Source organism: Myotis brandtii, unplaced genomic scaffold, assembly GCF_000412655.1.
Source record: "Myotis brandtii unplaced genomic scaffold, ASM41265v1 scaffold1733, whole genome shotgun sequence".
NCBI classification, from domain to species: Eukaryota; Metazoa; Chordata; class Mammalia; order Chiroptera; family Vespertilionidae; genus Myotis; species Myotis brandtii.
Genome location: NW_005356400.1, coordinates 777,334 through 801,769, shown reverse-complemented (window position 1 = coordinate 801,769; position 24,436 = coordinate 777,334). Strand labels below are relative to the sequence as shown.

The 24,436-nt window shown below is 55.4% G+C and overlaps 7 protein-coding genes across 12 annotated transcripts in view; 3 read left to right on the top strand and 4 right to left on the bottom strand.

The window, feature by feature from the left end:
- The window catches only part of LOC102262241 (sodium-dependent phosphate transport protein 1), an 11,844-nt gene extending 9,036 nt beyond the window's left edge, over positions 1-2,808 (top strand). For 4 of the 5 annotated variants that reach the window (XM_014537135.1, XM_014537134.1, XM_014537136.1 and 1 more), the window contains one exon: positions 1,149-1,817. In XM_014537135.1, the coding sequence (XP_014392621.1) occupies positions 1,149-1,467 (319 nt within the window). In that variant the 3' untranslated portion in view covers positions 1,468-1,817. Of the gene's footprint in view, positions 1-1,148 lie in introns of all 5 variants that reach the window. The other variant, XM_005863165.2, reaches the window with a different exon arrangement.
- Positions 2,809-3,256: 448 nt separating this feature from the next.
- Positions 3,257-13,689, bottom strand: SLC17A4 (solute carrier family 17, member 4). 2 transcript variants are annotated; one of them, XM_005863149.2, is made up of 12 exons: positions 13,608-13,689; positions 12,522-12,645; positions 11,799-11,983; positions 10,915-11,148; positions 10,514-10,601; positions 9,792-9,878; positions 8,642-8,760; positions 8,398-8,559; positions 6,249-6,381; positions 6,018-6,165; positions 5,019-5,109; positions 3,257-3,480 (listed from the first exon to the last, which is right to left on the bottom strand). In XM_005863149.2, the coding sequence occupies exons 2-12, from the start codon at positions 12,610-12,612 to the stop codon at positions 3,346-3,348; spliced, it is 1,473 nt and encodes a 490-aa protein (XP_005863211.1). In that variant the 5' UTR covers positions 12,613-12,645; positions 13,608-13,689; the 3' UTR covers positions 3,257-3,345. The 2 variants fall into 2 exon arrangements, with proteins under 2 accessions (XP_005863211.1, XP_014392618.1); XM_014537132.1 differs by having other exon boundaries at positions 11,805-11,983.
- Positions 13,690-13,843: 154 nt separating this feature from the next.
- Positions 13,844-14,869, bottom strand: LOC102257995 (histone H2A type 2-C-like). Its single transcript, XM_005863150.2, has one exon. The coding sequence runs from the start codon at positions 14,859-14,861 to the stop codon at positions 14,376-14,378; it is 486 nt and encodes a 161-aa protein (XP_005863212.1). The 5' UTR covers positions 14,862-14,869; the 3' UTR covers positions 13,844-14,375.
- A 135-nt stretch (positions 14,870-15,004) lies between these two features.
- LOC102258300 (histone H2B type 1-A) lies at positions 15,005-15,447 on the top strand. Its single transcript, XM_005863151.2, has one exon. It carries the CDS (start codon positions 15,064-15,066, stop codon positions 15,445-15,447), a length of 384 nt encoding a protein of 127 aa, XP_005863213.1. The 5' UTR covers positions 15,005-15,063.
- A 349-nt stretch (positions 15,448-15,796) lies between these two features.
- On the bottom strand, positions 15,797-16,224 carry LOC102257064 (histone H2B type 1-A). The gene has a single exon (XM_005863147.2). It carries the CDS (start codon positions 16,222-16,224, stop codon positions 15,841-15,843), a length of 384 nt encoding a protein of 127 aa, XP_005863209.1. The 3' UTR covers positions 15,797-15,840.
- Positions 16,225-16,428: 204 nt separating this feature from the next.
- LOC102257378 (histone H2A type 1-C) lies at positions 16,429-18,015 on the top strand. Its single transcript, XM_005863148.2, has one exon. It carries the CDS (start codon positions 16,519-16,521, stop codon positions 16,909-16,911), a length of 393 nt encoding a protein of 130 aa, XP_005863210.1. The 5' UTR covers positions 16,429-16,518; the 3' UTR covers positions 16,912-18,015.
- A 182-nt stretch (positions 18,016-18,197) lies between these two features.
- Positions 18,198-23,805, bottom strand: SCGN (secretagogin, EF-hand calcium binding protein). Its single transcript, XM_014537138.1, has 4 exons — positions 23,733-23,805; positions 22,932-22,977; positions 22,406-22,464; positions 18,198-18,840 (listed from the first exon to the last, which is right to left on the bottom strand). The coding sequence occupies exons 1-4, from the start codon at positions 23,786-23,788 to the stop codon at positions 18,684-18,686; spliced, it is 318 nt and encodes a 105-aa protein (XP_014392624.1). The 5' UTR covers positions 23,789-23,805; the 3' UTR covers positions 18,198-18,683.
- Positions 23,806-24,436: the final 631 nt, after the last annotated feature.

The window sequence follows — 24,436 nt, the reverse complement described above, 5'->3', positions numbered from 1 at the left end:
GCAGGGAGAGGGTGACTGACATCTCCGCTGGGAAAGGCCTGGGGAGGCCAGTAAAGACCAACCGTGCTCACCGCAGGCCTCAGAGGTCAGCGAGGCCACAGAGAGCAGAGCACACAGCTGGGCGAGGCGTTCTGGCAGCGCCCACCGCGCTCTCGGTTGCCCTTTGCCGGTTCTGGGACGTGGCAAAGGCTGGTGTCCCGGGTTGGGCCCTGGCCGAAGGCTCTGCCCTGGAGAGAAACTCGCCCAGCACCCGGTGGTTGCTCAGGGCTGCAGCGACAAAGTTAAACATTGAGGGAACTTAAACACAAGGTCAGCTTTTCTCCCTAAGATGTTGGTTGGATTCTGAAGTTCGCGGGGGCAAGGGGCAAAAACCTGAGCAAAACCCTGTGAGGAGCACAGCAAAGAGGAAATCCTCCCGAGGGACCAGGGAGTAGAGGCCCGTCGCCCTCACGTCCCAGTGGTGAGCCTGCGTCTGACGCTCCAGCCAGGACCGGCGATCCCGCTGCCTGGGGGCGGCCCCGGGGCCCATCGCTCGGGGCTGTGAGGCTGACCAGGTGGACAGTCCTTCCATGTTGATGAAGCCTAAACCACTCCCATGACCAACACCCATCACCTCTGAGTTCCTCCACTGTGTGTGCCAACCTCCTAACTCACGTGGCTTCCAGGCCAACACGGTCTCATTTTCTCAGCATCGTAACATCATTTACTGCTGAGGCCCACGTCCCCCCTGCAGTGTAACCGGAAAGCTACTCATAACCACCGTCTCCGTCTGATCTTTTTAAAAATATGCATTTTTTTTTAAGGTGAAGGGGGAGAGAGAGAGAAAGAGAGAGGGGGAGGGAGAAACATCAATGATGAGAGAGAATCATTGAATGGCTGCCTCCTGCACGCCCCACACTGGGGATCAAGCCCACAACCCGGGCCGGGAATCGAACCTGTAACCTCCCGGTTCATAAGTCTGGTTCACAGGTCGACACTCAACCACTGAGCCACGGTGGCTGGGCCTCTGTCTGACACCTCAATGGCATTTGAGGAGGAGGATGGGAAATCCGGGAAACCAACAGCTATGGTTCTTAAACCTCATCTTGAACCAAATGAGGTTCAAGCTTTAAAAATACACCCGTGTGTCGTCATTCTCTTTTGTGCAGATATTACGGGTTTCTGAAAGGAGTCACGGTTCTCATTGGAATGACAGGGGGGCTCATTTCGTCCACTCTGGCTGGGATAATCCTCAATCAGGTAAGAAACGGATCATACCGCCCGGGTGATCGGTACAGCCCGGCCGGGTGGCTCCGCGTTAACCACACTCGCAAGCCGCTCACAGAAACAGGGTCCTGTGAGAGGAGAGTCAGGAGGTCTCAGAACCAGACCCTCAGGAGCAGATGCTCAGAGACACCGGGAACGCACCTGAGGTTTAAAGACATAAAAGAGAGGATCGAAACTACAGACATGAAACATGAGATTTGACCAAGAAATATACAAAGGTCACCTCTGGCCATTACAAACGTTAACACTGAAGTTAGGAATTCAGACGAAATACGGCCAAACGGAGAACGAGGGCGGTGCCCAGAGCGGAGGGCAGACCCCGGAGTCTGTCTGGGTGGAGTGCTGGCCTCCCGCTCCTCCCTCCGCCCCGTCCAGCGTGGAGCCCGTCCTCGTGTTAGTGTTTTAAATGCCGCAGACACGGCGACGCGCCCGACCACGCGTCTCTATCTGCACTTTCATCCCGCAGGACCCGGAGGCCGCCTGGTCTGCCATCTTCTTCCTGGTGGCGGCCGTCAACGTGAGCAGCCTCCTCTTCTACCTGGTCTTCGCCGCGGCCGACGTGCAGGCCTGGGCCCAGGAGAAGCAGCTCACCCGGCTCTGAGGGCGCAGGGCGGGTGGCGGGCGGGTGTGAGCGGGCGGCTACCCTGTCTCCTGGGCTGTGACCACGTGGCTCTGGCTGTTCCGGGCGTTTCTTTGGTGGCAGCTGCGCCCGCCGTCTGCTGGGCGTTTGGACACGGTCTCGCCGGGGCTCTCAGCCCGCCTCCCGCGGTCCTGGCTTCCTCTCTCGCCCGGGTGAGCAGTTGTCCTCCGGCCCCCGATGCTCTCACCGGGACAACGGGAGGTGATTGGTTCCATGTCCACAACACGCCTGGAGCCACACGCGTGGGGTTTCCACCGAGCTGTTCTCCAGACTCTGCAGACGCCAGCGGGGTGTCCTCGGATGTCACTCAGACGCCGACTACCCAGAGGTCGTCCAGACCCCACGGTTCAGGGCTGGGTCCCCCGATGGCCCTGGCGTCAGACACCGACCGGAGTGGCGGTGCCCGAGGTCCCCACGCTTCTGTTGCTACCACGACCCACCCCTCGGTGTGACAATTTGCTAGAGTGACTCACAGAACATAGGAAACAGACGGCTCTCTAGCATCGTTTATTATAAAGGCTGTAACTCAGAAACGGCCCAATGGGAAGGTACACAGATGGGGGTGGGGAGACAGGCAGGGGCTCCGTGCCCTCCCCGGGGGCACCCCCTCCCCACACCTCCCTGGAGTCACCCACCCGGAAGTTCTCAGAGCCCGTCACTTGGGGTTCTTATAGAAATCTCATTGCGCAGGCGTGAGGGTTCAGGCATGGACCACTGATGAACACCCCCGGCTCCAGCCCTTCTCCCCTCCTGGAGGCTGGCCCCCGGCAGCAGCCCCCACCCCGAGGCTCGCGGGGCCCCGGCCGCAGTCCCCTCACCTTGAACCACAAAGACACTCATCGCCCCAGAAAGTCTAAGGGTCTTAGCAGCTCGTGTGACACCAACGAGGGACTCAGACCAAATAGGATAACAAACGAGGCTCCCATTTTCCCGGCACTCGGGACGCCACCACGAGGGCGGTAGGGTTCCTGTGCCAGGAACGGGGGGCAGAGACCAGCTACGCGTGATCATGTCCCAGCAACAGTGGGAAGAGTGAGCAACACACAGAGATCCAAACGCAGCCCCGGCCGCCTTGGCTCAGTGGGTAGAGCGTCGGCCTGTGGACTGAAGGGTCCTGGGTTCGATTCCCAGTCAGGGCACAAGCCCGGGTTGCGGGCTTGATCCCCTGTGGGGCGTGCAGGAGGCAGCCGATCAGTGATTCTCTCTCATCATTGATGTTTCTATCTCCCTCTCTCTTCCTCTCTGAAACCAACAAAAATATATTTTCTTGAAAAGAAATGCAGACACACCCACGCTTGCAGGAGCTCACACTTCAATCACTGCCGCCTCCTCCTCCCCGAACCCCAATAAACCTCCAGGCGGAGCCTTCAGGGTCCGAGAAGAGACTGGAAGCAAAGTCGGTTCAAGGAAAGCACCAAAGGGCAACGCCCGGCCACGGCTCACAGGCGGGTGAGGGTCTGCGCGCGGGCCCAGTCCTGCACCTCCGCTCGGCTGAAGACGAGGAAGAAGACCAGGCCCGAGACGTCCACGGCCGCGGACAGCAGGAAGATGTTTCTCCATCCCAGCTCGGCGTCCTGGAGACGAGCCACGGGTCACCACGGCCCCCAAGCGCGTCCCTCCTGTTCAGAGGGCGGTAGCTCCAGCCTCCCCTGCCACCTCCCAGCTCAGCTCTGGACTGTGGGGGAGCCCGGCCGAGCCTGGGACACGCAGGGACGTGTCCCCCCAACACACACCCCCAACGCACACCCACAAGACCCCAGAGAGCATTGACTCTCTCCCCTGCTTGCTTCCGCCCTCAGCTTAAATATCATTTTTTCCATGAGTCCTTCCTCGACCGCCCTATTTAAAATGGAAATCCAGCCCTCGTATTCATCTCCTATCGGTTCCTTTTCCAGAATAAAGGCTTCCCAGCGGCAGGCACTTCCACCTCGTTCCCGTAGTGCCTTGCGTGGCGCCTGCCCAGGGTCCATGCGTGTTTGCGGAAGGAATGAATGAACGAATGAATGAACGAATGACAGGGAGACCCTGTCAGCGTGAGGATGTCCATTCTAAACGACCATTTCCTGACGAGTGTCAGTCAGTGACGGAAAGGGAACTGAAGCTTCAAGTGACAAAGGACGTGATGGCGGACAGGACACGCCTCCTCCTCAGCCTCCATTTTCCTGACTTCCTGGTGGGAAATCACAGCGAACTGAAAAAATGACACTCACGTGGCCCGGCCGGTGCGGCCTGTGAACCAGGAGGTCACAGTTCGATTCCCCGTCAGGGCTCGATCCCCAGTGGGGGGCGTGCAGGAGGCAGCCGATCCACGATTCTCTCTCATCATTGATGCTTCTATCTCTCTCCCCCTCTCCCTTCCTCTCTGAGATCAATAAAAATATATATTAAAAAAGAGAAAGAACGACAAGCATGCGGATGCCACGTACATCTCCTCTGCCCACGGATTCCGAGGAAGCGCTCCGGCGTCCGGGGAAGCTGTCTGTCCTGGGAACTTGAACGCATCTCCCAGGACGGAGGCTGCTCCACGCCGCTGCCCCTCCCACTGTCCTTCGCTCAGCCTCGCTCGCTCATTCTGTCTGTGTTTGCTGGGTTCCTACGTGGGGTGACCAGCTCTTTCCCGGTTGCGGGGGACCTTCAAGGTGTGAGGATTGAACGTCCCGCGTCCCGGGAAGCCCTGCCCTCCCGAGCGGCCCGCGGCAGCCGGCCACTGTCTGCTGCACAGGAAGGTCCGCAGCGCGGCCACCAGATCTGAGGACGAGCGTGGAAGCTCATCTCCTCAGACCTCGTGAGGCATCAACGCAGGGAGTCCAGCATGCTCCTCTCTCCACCCGAATGCGAGGGCTGCGGGGGCGCTGAGCCGCCAGCTGAGCCACTGAGTCTGCCTCGGGCCACCAGATCTGAGGACGAGCGTGGAAGCTCATCTCCTCAGACCTCGTGAGGCATCAACGCAGGGAGTCGAGCATGCTCCTCCCTCCTCCGGAACGCGAGGGCTGCGGGGGCGCTGAGCCGCCAGCCGAGCCACGTGGCGGGGGAAACCCAAACGCCCTGAGTCTGACTCGGGGGACCTGGAGGTTCCGCTCGGGAATATTTTCACCAGGACCTTTGTCCTCACCTGACTGAGGAAAAATCCAGAAACCGTGGGAGCGATGACTCCTGAGAGCTGAACAAAGACCAAGGATAAGCCCTTGATAAAGCCGGTGTACCTGAGAGAGAACGAGAGAGAGAGAGAGAATCAGCAAAGGGTCATCTCAGCTGGTCTGCTGCGGTCCTGTGCTCAGCCCTGGGGTGGCCTGGGCTTGTGTTGACCCTTCGTCAAACCTGATTGAAACAGCCCGGCCGGCGTGGCTCAGTGGTTGAGCGCTGACCTATGAACCAGGAGGTCAGGGCTCAATTCCCAGTCAGGGCACAGGCCCAGATTTCAGGCTCCATTTCAGGGCTGTGTAGGCGGCAGCCGATCCATGATTCTCTCTCGTCATGGATGTCTCCACCTCTCTCTCCCTCCCTCTCCCTTCCTCTCTGTAGTCCATAAAAACATGTTTTTAAAAAACAGAACCCTGAGCGAAACGTACTGCCCGCAATGGCTGCCACCCTGTGCAGGGCCAGCGACACCCCCGGGGTAGCTGTGCTAACGGGGCAGTGCTGTTCATACAAAACAGACAGATGGCGTTTGACCTCGTGTATATCGCCTCTTGGCTTCTGCTATGAAGTCCGCCCTGGCAGCCTTGCTTGGGGGACACAAGACCCCTCACTGGATGACACGTGTCTCCCGCGTGTCCTGCTGGCCCACGTCTGAAGGAGTGTGTCCCGAGGACTATGAGTCTCTGTGGTCTCTGATACCCAGCTGTCCCGGAGGCGATGACCCTCGTGTGCCTGCCCTTTAGCCTTATCCTGCCCCACGTGAGCAAGCCCCGTGGCCCGAGGCCTCCTGACCGCCACGTCCCCCTCGGGGAACGATGGCTCCTTCCGGGCAGCATCTGGACGCAGGGCTGGGGCCGACATTTCCCCGGCCCCGTCCCACGTGTCACTCACACGCTGACCCACGGTCACGGAGGACCAGGCCCCCGGACCGAGGCTGAGCTGCGGTGGGGGAGGAGGGGCCCGGGGTCCTTACCTGGGAGCAATGTCTATGAAGTTGACAAGGGCCCCGGATTGGCAGAGGCTGCTGGTGGCCAAACTCAGGACCAAGAAGGCCATGGTGACGCCCAGGCTGAAGCTGACCCAGGGCAGGAGCACGGAGAACAGGCTGGGGAAGAGCACGCCTGGCGGGAGGCAGACGGAGAGCTGGGGAGCTGCCGAGCCCCCCCACCCCCCAACTCCCCACCCCGGCCACCGGCGTCCTTACCTATGGAGGTGAAGAGCCGCCTGACCACAAGGAGCGAGAGGATGTCTCTGGAGAGGAGGAAGTCTGCCAGCAGGCCCCCCAGGATGATGCTGATAAAGGCCACGCCAAGCAGCAGGGCGGACAGGAAGCCACTCTGCGGACCAGAGGGGAGTCAGTGCAGGTGCGGGCCCACCCCCGCAGGCCCGGCTCGTCCCCAGGGTGCCGTCCACACCCGGCTGCTCTTTCGATGCCCATCACCGTCATCACACACCCCACGCCACTGCAACGAGCCCACATCACTTCTCAGGGGAAATGTGCGTGTAGTTTGAACACAGGATGCGTGCTCTCTCCGTATAGAAAGTCGCCGGGAAACGGGGGCTTAAAGAACCAGCCCCGGCTGGGGGCTCGCCGGTTGGAGCATCGTCCTGGGCACCAAAAGGTTGTAGGTTTGCCTCCCGGTCAGAGCACATGCCCCCCAGTAGGGGACGTGCAGCCGACCCATGATTCCCTCTCATCATTGATGTCTCTCTCTCTCTCTCTCTCTCTCTCTCTCTCTCTCTCTCTCTCTCTCTCTCTCTCTCTCTCTCTCTCTCTCTCTCTCTCTCCCTCTCTGAAATCAATAGAAATATATATATATTTTTTAAAGGAAAAGGAGACCAATGGGATGGATTTAACAGGCACGTGGGCCAAGCTGTTTATTTTACCGACGAGTAAACCAAAGGCCATCACAGTGACCTGTCGTCGAGAGAAAACACCCTGAGATCCATGGGGCCCCGGGTCTGGGCCTCAAGTCTCTCTCCAGTCTTTCTCCCACCGCCTCCCCCTCACCCGGCCTCTGGGGGTGGGGACCCACCTGGCCTCGCCCCACACTCATCCTGATCCCCGACCTGTGGTTCCGGTTCCATCACCTGCTTCTGCCCTCACTCCCCCCCCTTCCCCCCTCCCTCTCCCTCTCCTCCCCTTCCTCCTCCTCCTTCCCTCCTCCTCCCTCTGGTTCCATCACCTGCTTCTGCCCTCACTCCCCCCCCCTCTTCCTCCCTCCCTCTCCCTCTCCTCCCCTTTCTCCTTCTCTCCCTCCTCCTCCCCCCTCCTCCTCTTCCTCAGGGAAGGCCCATAGCCACCCTCCCTTGGATTTCCTGATCCCAGCACCCACTGCCCGCAGGAACGTGTGTCCAGACTTGACCTCTGCTAAGGTCGCTGTTTGCTGGCCACTTAGCATGTGGTCACCAGAGGAGCCCAGCTCCATGAGCACACGGCTTTTTGAGCACAAACGGTGGGACTGTAGCAAGAATTCGGTGACCCTGTGAGCTGTCACCTGTGACATCTGATGAGCTCTTCACCTTTTACAACCCCCGCCTGGTTTACGACACCCGCCTGGCTTACGACACCTGCCTGGCTTACGACACCCGCCTGCTGGGACCTGAGAGGCTCCATCAGCCAGTCAGAGCACAGGTGCATTGTGGGAAGACTTGGCGCACTGGCGCCTGCGCTTGGGGGCACCTGTCTCCGTACCCATCGGGCTTGAACAAAAGGGTTTAAGTTTAAGTTATAGCGACTTTCTATACGGAGAGAGCACGCATCCAGTTTTCATTTTAAGGGTTTAAGTTTTAATCCTATTAATAACGCCCTGTTTTTAGCGCCTGTTGCCTGCGAGTCTGTCACAGCCTCCGGGGAGGCGCACTTTGTTTTGCTTCATCCTTTCTGCCGTCAGCAGAGTGTCCTGTTTGCAGATGTCGATTGGGTTGAACACAGAATATTTTCATAAATCCCTTAAAAAAGGTGACATCCTGCCAGGCCAGCGTGGCTCAGCGGTTCGATCCCCGGTCAGGGCACAGGCCCGGGCTGCACCTCCATCCCCAGTGCGGGGCGTGTAGGAGGCAGCCTATCCATGACTCTCTCTCATCGTTGATGTTTCTCTCTCTCCCTTCCTCTCTGAAATCAATAAAAATATGTATTTTTAAAAAACATGGCACCCTTTGAATGTCACGCTGACCTAGAACCATACCGTTCTGCCCCCCCAAAGCGGGAGGCCCCCTGAGATGAATCAGAATTCAAGAGGTTGCATCTTCTACCGGAAGGTCCCGGGCCCCGAGCCTGGTGACCCCGGGGGAGGCCAAGGTCACGTGACGAGGCCTTGAAACAGCAGAGGCGCATGCGCACTCGCACTCACCGCACGGAGGTCCACGTGGAGGACGGAGTGGAGGTAGGTGGGCAGGTACGCCATCAAGACGTAGAAGAACCAGTGCTCGCTGAACTGGGACAGCAAGGCGCTCCAGAGCGGCAGGGACTTGGCCATGGCCTTGATGGGGAGAGACCCGTCGGGCTCGCAGTCCTGGAAGAAAGCCGGTGCCGTGGGACCTCCGTGGAGACACGGTCCCCCCACGACCAGCCGCCGCCCAGGCCCGGGCAGGCACCTGCTGAGCCAGTGCGCGCGCGATGAGGTCCCGCTCCCCGGCGCTGATGAACGGGTGCGCCGCGGGGTCGTCGTAGGCGAGGGCGAACCAGAGGCAGGAACAGGCGCAGCCAATCGCACCTGCAAGGGGACGGGTAGGCTGGACCCGCTCTTTCCGCAGGACTCTGCCCGGAGGGGTGGGCCGAGGCTGGCCCAGCGCTCCTCCCAGGTCTGCGCCCCGCGGGGCCCCATCTTCGGTGGCGGCCACGTCCCCACCCTGGACTGCCGCCTGGGTGGTCTTCCTTGCTGCTGCCGATGGCGTGGGGCAGTTCGGAGTCTAGTGTCTGCCCCGCGAGCTCGAGAAGGCCCTCCCGGTTGGACTGCCGGTCAGCATGCCCCCTGCTAGTCAGGCTTCTGCAAAGGTTCTTGCCTCAGGGCCCGGCCAGTGGGGCTCAGTGGGTCGGCCCTTGTGCAGAGAGGTCGCTGGTTCGATTCCGGTCAAGGGCACATGCCGGGTTGTAGGCTTGATCCCCAGTAGGGGACACGCAGGAGGCAGCTGATGTTTCTCTCTTATCGTTTTATTTTCTATTTTTTTATTTGTGTGTGTGTGTGTTTCTCATCATTTTAAAAAAAATGTTTTTATTGATTTTAGAGGGAGAAGGGAGAAAGAAACATCGACGGGCTGCCTCCTACACTCCTCTTATGGGGGATCCAGCCCGCAGCCCTGGGCGTGTGCCCTGATTGGAATGGAACTAGCAACCTCTTGGTGCATGGCCGATGCTCAACCACTGAGCCACACCAGCTGGGCTCTCTCTCATCATTGATGTTTCTCTCCCTCTCCCTTCCTCTCTGAAATCAATAAAAATATATTTTTTAAAATAAAAATATAATTGCACCAAGACAGCGTTTTCAATATCTTACAAAAGAAACTCCTCTGGCATCCTTTGCGGTTCCCCTGGAGACAGGAGGGAATGTCACCGGTGTTCCAGCTAAGCCTCACGTGTCCTCATGCAAAGTCACAGCATAATTAGCCCTGAACACGGTCCTCTCTGTTGTAAACATCCACTTCTGTGAGGGTTTGGTTACGCACAGGGGACTAGTATCACAGACACCGGGCCCAGCCCCCACCTCAGAAAATAAACTTCTGAGATGGGAGAAACGCACAAACTCACCAAAGATGTAGAAGACGTACGGCCACCCGAGGGTCTCGCAGAGGAAGCCACCGACAAGGAGGACGGTCAAGGAGCCCAGCATGAGCCCTAAACACAAGCGGTGGCGATGTCCGGGGTGAGAGGTCAGGCTCGGGACTCTGCGTGCCTCCTACAGACTGACCTGGTCCCAACGCCGAGAGGCACAGGGTGGACGCCATGAGGGGCAACTCCTGCCTCTTCGCTCAGTAGCCACGTGACCCTGGCCAAGTTACTCGTCTATTTGTGCCTCATTGGGCCTTGCGTGCAAAATGAAAATAACGTGTTTTAAGATAAAGTAACAAGTGCAAAGCACTTGCAAGCGTTTTTCTGCCCAGTAAGTGTGCACTTATAATCAAGAAGATAGTATAGTCCTAGCCGGTGTGGTTGAGTGTCGACCTGTGAACTAGGAGGTCACGGTTCTATTCCCGTTCTGGGCACATGCTCGGGGTGCGGGCTCCATCCCCAGTAGGGGGCGTGCAGGAGGCAGCTGATCAATGATTCATCATTGATGTTTCTAACTCTCTTTCCCTCTCCCTTCCTCTCTGAAATCAATAAAAATATTTTTTGAGAAAGAAATAAAAAGAGTAGGGCAGTGCTTTCAAGCAAGGAGGCAGAGGAGGTGGGAGAAGGTGTGGCTTCTGGTGCCAGGCCCTTGCCTGGTGCTCTGGACGGTGCCTGTCAGGTGCCCCTGAGGCATCACCTACCTGAGATGGAAATGGTGATGAGCTGGTTCCTCTCCAAGGGGGGAGCCCATTTCACCCAAATTAAATACTGGCTGGTTTGTATCATCACCTGTGGGGGCAGGGGGATGTTCCACTCTTGGTCATCTGAAACATTTCACTTTTTAAATATATTTTTATTGATTTCAGAGAGGAAGGGAGAGGGAAAGAAACATCACTGATGAGAGAGAATCCCTGACCAGCTGCCTCCTGCACACCCCCTACTGGGAATCGAGCCCACAGCCCAGGAGTGTGCCCTTGGCTGGAATCGAACCCGACACCCTTCGGTCTGCAGGCCAATGCTCTACCCACCCAGCCAAACCAGCCAGGGCTTCTGAGACATTCTAGAATCATACTCCACTCAGACTGAGACGGCCTCGCGGTACCTGGGCCACGCCTTGGACGGTCCGGAGGACGATGAGCAGGGCCACACCTGCCTCGGCCGCCAGCGGGATGAAGAGGCTCAGGGCGGAGACGGTCAACAGGGCGGCGCCGATCAGGTGCCGGGGCCGGACTAGCCCGGCCACGTAGCCACTGGGGACCGAGGCCACGAAGGAGCCGTAGCTGAGGGAGCTGAGGAGGACCCCCTGGATCTCGGGGCTCCAGGCATACACGGGCGCCTGGGTGACAAGGAGAACCTTGCTGTTTATTCTTTGGTGAGAGAGCTGAATATTTCTTTAAATATATTTTTATTGATTTCAGAGAGAAAGGGAGAGGGAGAGAGATAAAAACATCAATGATGAGAGAGAATCATGGATGGGCTGCCTCCTGCACGGCCCCCACTGGGGATCCAGCCTGCAACCAGGCCTGTGCCCTGACCGGGAATGGAACCATGATTTCTGGTTCATAGGTTGATGCTCAACCACTGAGCCACGCCGGCCGAACTCAATAAATAACCCAAAGGGAGAGGGAGAGAGATAAAAACATCAATGATGACCCCCTGACCGGGAATGGAACCATGATTTCTGGTTCAACCATAAAATTATTGTCGTTGCTACTTCATCACTGTAATTTTGCTACTGTTATGAATCATAATGTAAATATCTGAGATGCAGGATGTATTTTCATTGTTACAAATTGAACATAATTAAAGCATAGTGAATAATCACAAAAACAATATGTAATTATCTATGTGTTTTCCAATGGTCTTAGGTGACCCCTGTGAAAGGGTCGTTCGAACCCCAAAGGGGTCGCGACCCACAGGTTGAGAACCGCTGCTTTAGATCAAGCCATTGAAGCCACAGAAAGGGTCGCGTCTCCTTAAACATACCAGCACCTTAAGTCCCATCAGAGTTCCGTTCCTGTCGCCCAGGGTGACGGAGGAAGAGGCGTTGGGTGGGGCCGTGCCGTTCACCATCGCTGGGAGGGCGATGCTCAAGTTCATTTGTTGGGTGGAAATCGCAAAGTTACAGAGATGCAAGAGGAGGGCCAGCCCGTGTCGGACCGAACACACGCCTGCGACGAGAGGGCACAGAAGGCCTTGTCACCGGGGTCCGTTTCTCTCTGCACCCCCTCTCCTACGTCTGGAAGGGGGAGGCGGTGGCAGTCGGTCTGTGAGCAGCAGCACAGGGAGAGCAGAGTGGCTGTGTCAGGCAGACACCTGTCCCCCGGGAGGGGCGGGGTTCACACCCCCTCAGAACCCAGACCGAAGGGGAAGGGAGCGCCTGTCGTCACGCTGAGGCAGGTCTGGGTCGAATCCGAGCAGAGACCTGCGGCCATGCCTCCTGGACTTAGAATCAGAGACGCTGAGGTTGATTCCAGATCTTCTATTTGGCATCTGCCCTGACTTCCTGCCTTGGCGACAAATCGCGCCTGGACACCTGCGTTATGTCCTTCAAGTTTATTGCACGACATGAAATAATTCTCAGTAAACATTCTTTATAGCTTATAGAATTCGTGGCAATTGGTGGGAGCAAGGAGATGCTACAGACCCCCAGAAAGGAGCTGAGGTCACCGGGTCCTGGTTTTATCCACAACCAGCGCACGCCCTTACCTTTGCTGGAGGCTGGCGCTGGGGCCGTGATTCCGTCACTGCCGCTGGCCGGCTCCCCTGTGGTGGCCGTGGTTTCTGCTGTAGTGGACATGGCGTCCCTCCTCTCCCGGGGCCTGGGGTTCACCTGCGGGAATTAAAGGACACACGAGCAAATAGAAAGAAGCATCCTATAGTGCACAGGACACTTCCCTGGTTCTCCTAAGAATATAGAAGAAATGTTTGGTGGGAAAATGCCAGGTTAGGGTTCAGGAGACCTGGTGTGCCTGGGAAGGTCAAGGCCTGGGGTCCCAGTTTCTGTGTCTGGAATGAGGGATCTGGCCTGGAGTGCCTGGAGGGTTGTAATTTTCTTCCCATTCAGGGTCTCCTTGTCTCTCAATTGATATCAGTAAGCACTGGATGTTAACTTAACAGTCATTTTTTTAAATGTTTTTATTGATTTTAGGGATAGAGAGGGAGACAGAAACATCAATCACTGCCTCCGCAGGCCCCCTAGTGGGGATCAACCCACAACCCAAGCATGTGTCCGGACCCGGAATCGAACCAGAGACCTCGCTGTGCACCGGACAACGTCCAACCCACTGAACCACATCATTCAGGGCTTGACCATCTTCTGCGGAATTTCACCCAGAAGATTCCAATGGGTTAAATGACCTGAAACACTGTTTTCAGTGTCTAGACTTCCTGAGTCAAATAGAAGACACCGCGCTCTTAAGCCCCGTGATATCCCCACGGATGTCACGGAGAGTTAGAGGCGTCAGCTGGCTTTTCCCTGAGTCTGGCCTGGGGTGGGTGCTGTGGCTGTAACATGAGGTTATCTGGAGGCTGACGATAACCGGTGGGGGGTTCCCTCTGAAAATGACCAGAGGGTTGTTCCGGCAGATTTGTTCCCTGGAGTCCTGGGGCTCTCGCTTCTTTCAGGAAAAGGCCACCTCCTCTCTCACTTTCTGGAATTATCTCAGGAGAGACGAGCTGTTCCCCACCCGCACAATCTCTATCCCTGACCAGCAAGGTAAGCTGCTCCTGGGGCAAGACCCAGTCCCCGAACGCAAAGGCAGAGCAGTTAAGGGCAAAAGACCCAAGGCTGACCTGAGGGAGGCAGAGTGCAGGGTCCTCATTCCTTTCAAGTGAGTGTCTCTCAGCTTCGCACTTTTTTGACTCCCCAAGAAGTAAATGATTATCCCAAACCTTTAGCCCTTCGGTTGTGAAATGGGCAGATTTGACTGGCTCTGAGGCTTAATGTTTGACTTTGCTGCTTTCGTCTAATTAACAAGTCGACCAAGCTCATTAAATCTCCCTCCTGCTTCACGCCCAGGGGATCAAGGTCCCTTCTTATCGGACAGACACCTGCACTCCCTGCTGACAGCTGTCCCGGGTCAGTCTGTCCGTGGGAAAGGCCTTCCTGCCGCCAGGACTGCCGTCGAGCGGCTCCCGGGACCGCGAGCTCCACCCGCCCAGTGTCTCACACACTAGAGTGGACGGCCTGAGGCTCGTTGTCCCAGCCAGGCTAGTTCCAGCGTCCTGTTGGGTTAGTTTGGTCAATTCCACTCTTTAGTCGGTTTTTTAAAATATTTTTATTGACTTCAGAAAGGAAAAGGGAGACAAACACCAATGACGAGAATCATTATCATCGGCCTCCTACACCCCCACCCCCACCAGGAATCGAGTCCGCAACCCGGGCACGTGCCCTTGACCCGGAATCAAACCCGGGACCCTTCCGTCTGCGGCCGACGCTCTACCCAGAGCGAGACCGGCCAGGGCTTGTCAGTCACTGTCTCGCCTCAGCTCCTTCTGCCCCTGTGAGTGGCTCTGAAAAGAGCCTTTGGTTTCTGAGCTTTTCCTCTCCCGGGATGCAGGTCACTTCCGCTGGCCTTTCTGGTAGTAGCTCTCGGTCTTCTTGGGCAGCAGCACGGCCTGGATGTTGGGCAGCACGCCGCCCTGCGCGATGGTGACCTTGCCCAGCAGCTTGCTGAGCTCCTCGTCGTTGCGGACGGCCAGCTGCAGGTGGCGCGGGGCGATGCGGGTCTTCTTGTTGTGGCGGGCCGCGTTGGCCGCCAGCTCCAGGATCTCGGCCGCCAGGTACTCCAGCACCGCCGTCAAATACACTGATGCGCCGGCGCCGATGCGCTCCGCGTAGTTGCCGTTATGCAGCAGGCGGTGCACGCGGCCCACGGGGAACTGCAGCTGAGCCCTGAAAGAGCGAGATACAGCCTTGGCGCGAGACTTGCCGCCCTGCTTTCCCAACCCAGACATGATGCTGGATATGTCCGGCGCTATGGAAAAGACACCCTCAGGGCAAATGCAGGGCCAATTTATAGTCTGCCGTAGGTTGTGACTTGCCATCTGATTGGCTGACTGGCGGATGCTTATCCAATCAGAAAGCCGTACTGAAATCACCTCATTTGCATACACGTCACTGCCATTATCCAATCAGATGGGGCTGCCCAGCGGTCAGTTGAAGGCCACCCTATAAATACCAGGCTTTGGGCCACCAACCGCTGTTCACTGACTTGTGTCAGTTGGAGTGTGAAGCTGAGCACGCACCATGCCGGAGCTGGCTTCGAAGGGCGCCACTATTTCCAAGAAGGGCTTTAAGAAGGCCGTGACCAAGACCCAGAAGAAAGAGGGCAAGAAGCGCAAGAGGTGCCGCAAGGAGAGCTACTCGATTTACATCTACAAGGTGCTCAAGCAGGTGCACCCCGACACCGGCATCTCGTCCAAGGCCATGAGCATCATGAACTCGTTTGTCAATGACATTTTTGAGCGCCTCTCTGCTGAGGCGTCGCGCCTGGCGCATTACAACAAGCGCTCGACCATCACCTCTCGCGAGATCCAGACGGCCGTGCGCCTGCTGCTGCCCGGCGAGCTGGCCAAGCACGCCGTGTCCGAGGGCACCAAGGCCGTCACCAAGTACACCAGCTCCAAATAAAAGGATTTGGCCACCAGATGACCTTTTTAACTCAAAGGCTCTTTTAAGAGCCACGTATGTTTCCTGAAAAGAGCTGTCTTGCTATCTAGCTAAACATATTGGTAGTCTGGCCATGGACTAGTAAGATGTGTTTTTCTGGGCATTGTCTGCCTATAGGGGATAGGCATTGATACTTTGCCCCAAATGGGAACCACAAATATAGCAATTTTTTACCAGCTAAACTAGCCATTGAATGGTATACAACTAAAAACCTTACAGCCCTAGAAAGTGTTATAGCAATTTTTTACCAGCTAAACTAGCCATTGAATGGTATACAACTAAAAACCTTACAGCCCTTTAGAAAGTGTAAGTGGCTCTTAAAAGAGCCTTTGGGTTTGACAGGGGCTGAGCACCTCACTTGGAGCTGGTGTACTTGGTGACGGCCTTGGTGCCCTCGGACACGGCGTGCTTGGCCAGCTCCCCGGGCAGCAGCAGGCGCACGGCCGTCTGTATCTCGCGGGACGTGATGGTCGAGCGCTTGTTATAATGCGCCAGGCGCGACGCCTCAGCAGAGAGGCGCTCAAAAATGTCATTGACAAACGAGTTCATGATGCTCATGGCCTTGGACGAGATGCCGGTGTCGGGGTGCACCTGCTTGAGCACCTTGTAGATGTAAATCGAGTAGCTCTCCTTGCGGCACCTCTTGCGCTTCTTGCCCTCTTTCTTCTGGGTCTTGGTCACGGCCTTCTTAAAGCCCTTCTTGGAAATAGTGGCGCCTTTCGAAGCCAGCTCCGGCATGGTGCGTGCTCAGCTTCACACTCCAACTGACACAAGTCAGTGAACAGCGGTTGGTGGCCCAAAGCCTGGTATTTATAGGGTGGCCTTCAACTGACCGCTGGGCAGCCCCATCTGATTGGATAATGGCAGTGACGTGTATGCAAATGAGGTGATTTCAGTACTGCTTTCTGATTGGATAAGCATCCGCCAGTCAGCCAATCAGATGGCAAGTCACAACCTACGGCAGACTATAAATAGGCCCTCTGTGGCGTGTTTTGGTTAGATTTCCCCTTGTTGCTACTACCATCTCAAGTTATGTCTGGGCGCGGCAAGCAGGGCGGCAAGGCCCGCGCCAAGGCCAGATCTCGCTCCTTTAGAGCCCAACTGCAGTTCCCCGTGGGCCGAATCCACCGCCTGCTCCGCAAGGGCCACTACGCCGAGCGCATTGGGGCGGGCGCGCCCGTGTACCTGGCGGCCGTGCTGGAGTACCTGACGGCCGAAATCTTAGAATTAGCAGGAAACGCGTCCCGCGACAACAAGAAGACGCGCATCATCCCGCGCCACCTGCAGCTGGCCATCCGCAACGACGAGGAGCTCAACAGGCTACTGGGCGGTGTGACCATCGCGCAGGGCGGCGTGCTGCCCAACATCCAACCCGTGCTGCTGCCCAAGAAGACCGAGAGCCACCACAAGGCCAAGGGCAAGTGAGGAACCTAAACGTCTAGAGAGAAAGAAACCAAAGGCTCTTTTCAGAGCCACTCAGATCCTCAGTAAAGGCTGTCACAGCGCAGAAAGCTGGGCTTGTGTGGTTCTCTGGCGAGCTTCTTAGGAAACAGCACCTGGAGACGACCTTTGGTTCTAATAGCGGGTCCTTTCACACTAAGGCTGGAAAGCAGAGGCTCCTGGGAGCTGGCAGCCGCCAGCTTAGCTACTGGAGCCCTTGGGAGAAGGAACAAACGTCCTCTAGCGCTCTAACACCCCGTTCCTGAGCAGATGTGAGCAGAGACCTTACATTAAGGCTCAGGTAAATAGAGCTAAGGGATGGGTTAGAATAAACAATGTTGTAGCTTCCAGGTTAGCTTGTGGCAGTCTACAGGACGAAAGTCAATCTAACAAGGCTGCGTCCCTCCAAACGTGCTAGTACCATTCCTATGAGATCTTTAGACAGCAGTAAGCCAGGAGTCAGCAAGTCAGTCTCACCATCTGGTAAAGGGGTCAGTGTATTTAATGATTGACTTCACACACGTGCTTAGTAAATGAATTTTCTTAAAATGTAAAGCAAAATGTATCTCAAAAATGAGCTTGATGCCACATGTGATGGAGAGAATCTAGTCATCCTCAGAGGCTGGAATGTGGCACATTCTTCCATCATAACTTTCTGAAATTATTAGGGAATTTTGGTCCTTTTCAGAAGTTTTAACTACAAAGAAGAGACATTTTTAGTTTGTTTCCACTGCAAATACCAAGTCAAATTGGAAAGTAAATGAACACTTAGGCTGTCAAATAAAAAATTACTGTACAGCATTCAAGTTTAGCTGATCTCCAAGAAAAAGAATCTAATTGGTTAGCTAAAAAAACATATTGCTGGACACTCTACACAGACATGTATAGAAGCAGGTGTGAGGAAGGTTTAAAGTCCTATAAAGTTAAAGAGAATAAACTATATAATATGTTAATTAGGGGCAATCAAGTATGAAATTATCTCTTGAATTAATGTACATAAGTATTAAGGCATACAACTGGGGGAGGCACAAAGGAAGGAAAAATTTAGAAGATAAAACTTGCACAGATATTGGAACAAATTAGATGTTTAGAACATTGCCAATAACTTTAAACTGTGACATTTTAAAATCAGAATAATGATAGAAATGACTGAGCGAGTAGGGATATGTGAAAATTTTCCTAAACAAGAATTTCAAAAATGTCATCTAGATGCTCCCCATCAAGCAAGGTAGCTTAACGCCCAGACTGGCCGAAGCACAGAGTGTGGACAGGGGAGAGAGGGCGTGACTTCACAATGAGAAACCTGGGACACACCTGTTAACAGGTTCAGGCTTGAAAGTGAAACCAGCTCTGGCTGGCGTGGCTCAGTGGGTGGAGCGCCCTTGTCCCCTGCACTGAGGTGACTGGTTCGGTTCTGGTAAGAACACACATGCCCCGGTTGCCCAGAGGGGGCGCACAGGAGGCAGCCAATGGATGTTTCTCTCTCCCTCTCCCTCCTCCCCTAAAAAAATAAAAACATTTTTTTAAGTTAAACAACAAAAGTTATTGCACAGCGACTGAGTTTACTCGGGAATAGCAGAGGAACTGCAATTCTGAACAAGCAAAACATGGCGACCCCAGGCCAGTATGGAGGACCAAGGAGAGGAGCTGCCACAGAAGAGGAGGAGGTGGGGGGTGACAGAAGCTTCTCACGGGCCCCTAAGCCGACGGGAGGTTGTTTCCCCACAGTCTCCCCGGGTGTCTGGTGAGCTCCTTCTTCATCCCGACTTTGCACGCAGTGTAGAGAAGTTAGGTCGCACAGCTCGTGGCGTGGCAGGGCCCACGGGAGAACCCAGCTCACTCAGGGCGGGAGGTCGCCGGCAGGGGCTGTGGTGCGTCTCCTGGTCTTGTGAACAGTCGACCTGAATAAAGTCCCTCTTTTTTTTTTTTAAAGTATATTTTTACTGATTTCAGAGAGGAAGGGAGAGGGAGAGAGATAGACACATCCATGATAAGAGAGAATCATAGATGGGATGCCTCCTGCACGGCCCACACTGGGGATCCAGCCCGAAACCCGGGCCTGTGCCCTGACCGGGAATCCAACCGTGACCTCCTGGCTCATAGGTTGACGCTCAACCCCTGAGCCAGGCTGGCCGGGGCTGAAGTCCCTCCTCGTGCCACACTCAGGGCACCTGAGAACAGGAAGGACGGCCGGGGTGCTCCCACCAGGGCCTTGCCCTCCCCCCGCCTCCAGGTAGAGGAGCAGTGGGGCTGTCAAACCATCACAGACACTGCAAGGGCCACAACACAGACGCAGTCAGCAGCGCACGTCCGTTTGCAGCTGCAGGTTTATTTCCAGGTCAGAGTCGAGTTGCAGACAGCACAGCGGGCACAGCGGGCAGACGCGGCAGAAGGTCACGGGAGGGCACAGAGCACAGGGTGGGTGCGCTGCCCCTGCCCCATCACTGCGGGGGGATGACAGGGTTCACAGAGGCTTGGGGGGAGGGGAGGACCCTGCAAGGGGGAGGGAGGTTTGAAAATCACCGAGTCATTGGAAACGGGCCCACGTCCTTCACGACAAATCCCACACCGTCCGCTACAGAGTTCGCTCGCGGTGCCCCCGACAGCGAAGCACAGATACCAGCCGAACGCCAAGCGCAGAGCAGAGCCGCCTGCGGGTCAGGGGCTGCTCCTCAGCCCGAGACACAGACCCAGCTCCGCCTTCTGGATCTTCCCGTCCTGGTTCGCGTCGCAGTGACGCAGAAGGCTCTCCCGGAGCCTCTCCAGGTCGGCCCCGCGGACGCTGGGCTGAGGACAGAAAGGACCCGTCCACAGGCGAGACAGTGGCCGCCCTTGGAGGCCCCCTCCCTGCGGCTCACCAGCTCGGGGACCCCTGCTCCTGAGAGGCCCCCCCGGGGAGCAACGCCCCTCCTCATCCCACCAGGGTGGCCGAGGGCCGCTCCTCCCTCAGCACGTCCCTAAAGGCCGGAGGACTCTGTCCCCAGGGCAGTGCTCACAGAAAGCCTGCCTTCGCCCGCCCCTGTGGCTCAGTGGTTGAGTGTCGACCTAGGAACCAGGAGGACATGGTGTGATTCCCGGTCAGGGCACAGGTCCGGGCTGCAGGCTCCATCCCCGGTGTGGGGTGTGCAGGAGGCAGCCGGTCCATGATTCTCTCTCATCATGGATGTTTCTCCCTCTCCCTCTCCCTTCCTCTCTGAAGTCAGTAAAAATATATTTAAAAATAAATAAATGCAGCTGTCACAAATGCGTGGCACTGTGCTCCTTCGGTGAAATCGACGACTCCTAAATGAGGCAGCGACCTACAGGGGCTCCGCTTGACTGAAACCACCACCGGCCTTGAGAGAGGAGACTGTGGGTCCCACAGGAGCTCAGACGTCCTCGACGTCCCTTCAGCCTTCATCTCCCAGCCCCGGTTCCCAACACAAACAACGGAGGGGCCAGACGGCGGCCCCAGTGCATGATGGGCCCACCGGCTGGCGAGGTCACCTGCACAAGCTCCATCATGTCTTTCACAAACCCGTCCACCTCAGGGCCTTCCAGGGCTCCAGTTTTACTCTGAAAGGGAAGAGATTCCATCACGAAGTATCATTTCCTTCCAGCGAAAAGCTGAAGAACAAATCAGGCAACTAGACCACCTCAGCGTGCTCTGGGGACTGCACACAGGTTCAGAAATGGCATGTTCCTGTCTGGCCCGCGTGGCTCAGTGGTTGAGCGTCAACCTATGAACCAGGAGGTCACAGTTCGATTCCCGGTCGGGGCACAGGCCCAGGTTGTGGGCTCCATCCCCAGTGGGGGGCGTGCAGGAGCAGCTGATCCGTGAATCTCTCATCATTGTTTCTATCTCTATCTCCCCTCTCTGAAATCAATAAAAATATATTTAAAAAAATAAAAGAAAGGAAGGAAGGAATGGCGTGTTCCAGCTTATGTTCTCTGAGGGTGTGAATGCTCCACGGAAATTAAAAGAATTCATTGTAAATTACCCCGCCTCCCGCCTCCCCTGTAACAACATGGGAAGCAGTAGCTCTGAGCCCTTGGCTCCTGCCAACACCATTAACGTGAGAAACGCTTCCCAACTGGCTTCGCAAACAGGCTTCCGGGAACAGGCGTTACTTGGGGGCCCTGTGAATCCTTTGAGAGCCAGGCGGACATGTTAGGTCCGCTCTGTGATTGGCCAATGACTTGGTCATTATGCAAATATATCTTTTAAATCAAGAGGAACTCGATGGAGTGAGCATGTTGGAATTATTGTGGTCTGTACGTGAGACTTTTCGATTTATGAGAACGTCTATAAAATGCGACATACGTTGAAATATTTCCGTTTCTTCGCTAAAGTTCCAGTTATGACAATGCATCTAATCTTTTCAAAGTTCCTTTATCCTGAATCTTTAACCTCACATTTAACACACATCTGTTCCCTGGGGTATTGGCCAAGCACTCACCCAGCGGTTATAACATGCCAGGCACGTTTTCTCAGAGCCTCGTCCACACGGGTTCAGTGATTCTCACAACAGCCCAAGGGGCAGGCATTGCGAGCCTCGTCCCCCTGGTTATACGGATCAGGGAACTGGGCCCAGGGAGGTCAGGGAGCCCGCCTGAGGTCACAGGGCTAAGCCCGGGTCCACGCCCAGGGAGCTGGTCCCGAGGCTGCGCACGGCCACCCTGTGCTGCCCACCTCCACCAGGTGCCTCTTCTGTGCTCAGAATCTGAGTCCCAGGGGTCCAGTCTGGCCTGTCTCTGGAGCGTCTCTTAGACCTTCCCCAGCGTCGGCCTTGCTTTCCTCCCTTCTTGCATGTCCTTGCCTTGTCCTCAAGACACTCAATCTCTATGCCACACGTTGTGCTTTAGAGTTATTACCCCGCTCCCCCACAAAAAGACCAAATAGCAGCCCTGGCAAGTGTGGATCAGTGGTTAGAGCATCGGCCTGTGGACCAAAGGGTCCCGGGGTCAATTCCAGTCAAGGGCATGTCCCTGGGTTGCAGGCTCCTCCCCGGCCCAGGCCCTGGTCGGGGCACATGCAGGAGGAAACCAATCTACAATGTATCTCTCACATCGATGTTTCTCTCTGTCTTTCCCTCTCCCTTCCACTCTCCCTAAAAATCAATGGAAAATTATCCTCGGGTGAGGATTAACAACAAAAACAAAAAGACCAAATAATGAACCCTATCAGAGAAGTCGTTTTTAAGAAAAAGTAGGTCTGACTTTGCCTGTTTCTATGGGCTTGATGCCGGGTTTTCTTAATTTGATTGTTAGCTTTTGAGCATACTGGTCTAGGTTGGATCCAAAGAGGGAAAAAATGTTGATTTTTATTCTCTCGCAACCATAAATATTCCTTTGCCCACTTTCACTTGGTTCTCGGAAGTTACCTGGAGAAGCTGAGGGTACCCTGACGCAGCGACACCCAGGTGGGTGCTACTCATCCTCTAAGGTGAGGATGGCCCCACGCGGAGATGGCTGGCCCCACGCGAGGCGTCGCACTTACCACGTCCTGGTGGGCGAGGATCTGCTCAAAGTCCCGCGTCCGCTCTTCCGTGAGCAGGCCTGTGCGCGGAGAAGACGGGGTCAGCTCGGCAACGGCACGTCCATCGTACTCTTTCTTCCAGGGTCTTGGACAGTTTTACACACTTTGAGTCGATGACCTCTTATCCCTTGAGCAGTGGTTCTCAACCTTCTGGCCCTTTAATACAGTTCCTCATGTTGTGGTGACCCCCAACCATAAAATTATTTTCGTTGCTACTTCATAACTGTCATGTTGCTACTGTTATGAATCGTCATGTAAATATCTGATATGCAGGATGGTCTTAGGCGCCCCCTGTGAAAGGGTCGTTCGACCGCCAAAGGGGTCGCGACCCACAGGTTGAGAACTGCTGCCCTTGATTCTCACTCAGCCTTGTCAGCCTCCAGATACGTTTAAGACAAGACGATGCCTTCCTTTCTCCCTCCTCCCTCTCAAATCTCCCGTGAACCACGCATGCCAGAAACCCGTCCAGAGAAATGTCCCTACTCACGTCCATTTTAAACTGAAGAAGAAAGTTTTCCTGAAGAGCCAGAATCCTAAATGGAAAAAAAAACACATAATTGACATGAGGATCTATCAACGCTCAGTTAAAGCAAATTCGTAACCCGGATGCGAGGAAGGGGCAGGCAATTTCCAGATTTTTCTGCAGGTGGATGGGTGCTTAGAAAATAAGAATTTATAGGCTATACAAACAAAGACAGACATTACTTGGGAAAGACTTTCATAGGGATTAGGAGTCATCAGAGAGACACTTTTAAAAATTTATCTTGGTGACCCAGCCAGCATGCGTCGGCCTGCGGACTGAAGCGTCCCAGGTTTGATTCCCGGTCAGGGCACAGGCCCGGGTTGCAGGCTCCAGCCCCAGTGTGGGGTGTGCAGGAGGCAGCCGGTCAATAGTTCTCTCTCAGCATTGATGTTTCTGTCTCTCTCTCCTTCTCCTTTCCTCTCTGAAATAAATAAAAAAATATTTTAAAAAAATTTATCTTGGTGGAAAATGGCACAATACCAGGTTATGAAAATTCTCTCCTCCATGAAAGCAACAAGAAAACTAGCAAAAAAAAAAAAAAACTTTTTCAAAACTCTGGAAATTAACCAAAGGCTTAAACATTGTATGAGAAGGTCGTGCATTGTGGTCTGGGGAGAAGAGCTTGCGGGATCTTCGCGAAGAGAAGGGCTTGGGGGAGACCTGACCTCTGCCTCCCACCAAGAAGGGTGTGCGGTCCCCACCCCCTCGGACGCTGACCCCTCGGACGCTGACCCTGCACAGACGACACGGCCACCAGCTGCTCACCTGGCCAGGTCACTGAGACCCAACTGGCCGTCTTTGTTTTTGTCGAAGAGCTTCATCTGGAGCAGAGGGGACGCGGTGGCGAGGGCATGAGTCAGGGACACTCACTCTGGCAGCCACTAAGGTGCCCTCCTCTCTGCCCCCCGAGGCTCACACCCTTGAGCACCCCTCGTCCCCCGAACATAAACTCAACAGCAACAGTCTGACAGCCACACGCTTTGCTACAGCTCGGGCGTGGGTGACCTTCTCAGACACTCTCATCACAGGAGGTTTGATTCTAACCGAGAGCTCCATTCAACTGAGCTTTTTTAAAAATATACTTTTTATTTATTTAAGAGAAGAAGGGAGAGGGAGAGAGAGAGAAACATCCATGATGAGAGAGATGTGAGCACCGAGTCTGTTTGCAGGGTCAGAGCACGCATTTCCGATGGCTTGTTTGTGGTTAATTATTAACAAAGACAAAGCAGGTGTCAGGGAGCCCCATGTTCTTCTCGGTAGTTTTGGGGGGAAAGGGGGGAGGGGACAGCGTCTTTTTGAAAGTCAATCAGATTCCTCCTCCTTTGAGAGAGCGGGGGTTCCACAGCCTGTCACTCAGCAACACTGAGCACATGGAGGGGAGCCCCCACCTCAAGTACACATGACACTGTGATCGTATATACATGGTCTCTTCCTCACACACACACACACTCACACACACACACACACAC

Excerpts from the sequence above, each read along its gene's own strand:
- SLC17A4 (XM_005863149.2), bottom strand. The coding sequence starts at position 12,612 with ATGTCCACTACAGCAGAAACCACGGCCACCACAGGGGAGCCGGCCAGC. Across the intron at positions 11,149-11,798 it reads TGATGGGACTTAAGGTGCTG|GCGCCCGTGTATGCCTGGAG; the intron begins GTATGTTTAAGG and ends CTTGTCACCCAG. Across the intron at positions 3,481-5,018 it reads CTGGATTTTTCCTCAGTCAG|GACGCCGAGCTGGGATGGAG; the intron begins GTGAGGACAAAG and ends GCTCGTCTCCAG.
- LOC102257995 (XM_005863150.2), bottom strand. The coding sequence starts at position 14,861 with ATGGCAAGTCACAACCTACGGCAGACTATAAATTGGCCCTGCATTTGC.
- LOC102258300 (XM_005863151.2), top strand. The coding sequence starts at position 15,064 with ATGCCGGAGCTGGCTTCGAAGGGCGCCACTATTTCCAAGAAGGGCTTT.
- LOC102257064 (XM_005863147.2), bottom strand. The coding sequence starts at position 16,224 with ATGCCGGAGCTGGCTTCGAAAGGCGCCACTATTTCCAAGAAGGGCTTT.
- LOC102257378 (XM_005863148.2), top strand. The coding sequence starts at position 16,519 with ATGTCTGGGCGCGGCAAGCAGGGCGGCAAGGCCCGCGCCAAGGCCAGA.
- SCGN (XM_014537138.1), bottom strand. The coding sequence starts at position 23,788 with ATGAAGCTCTTCGACAAAAACAAAGACGGCCAGTTGGGTCTCAGTGAC. Across the intron at positions 22,978-23,732 it reads GGTCTCAGTGACCTGGCCAG|GATTCTGGCTCTTCAGGAAA; the intron begins GTGAGCAGCTGG and ends TTTTCCATTTAG. Across the intron at positions 18,841-22,405 it reads TCCTCGCCCACCAGGACGTG|GGACTTTATTCAGGTCGACT; the intron begins GTAAGTGCGACG and ends AAAAAAAAAGAG.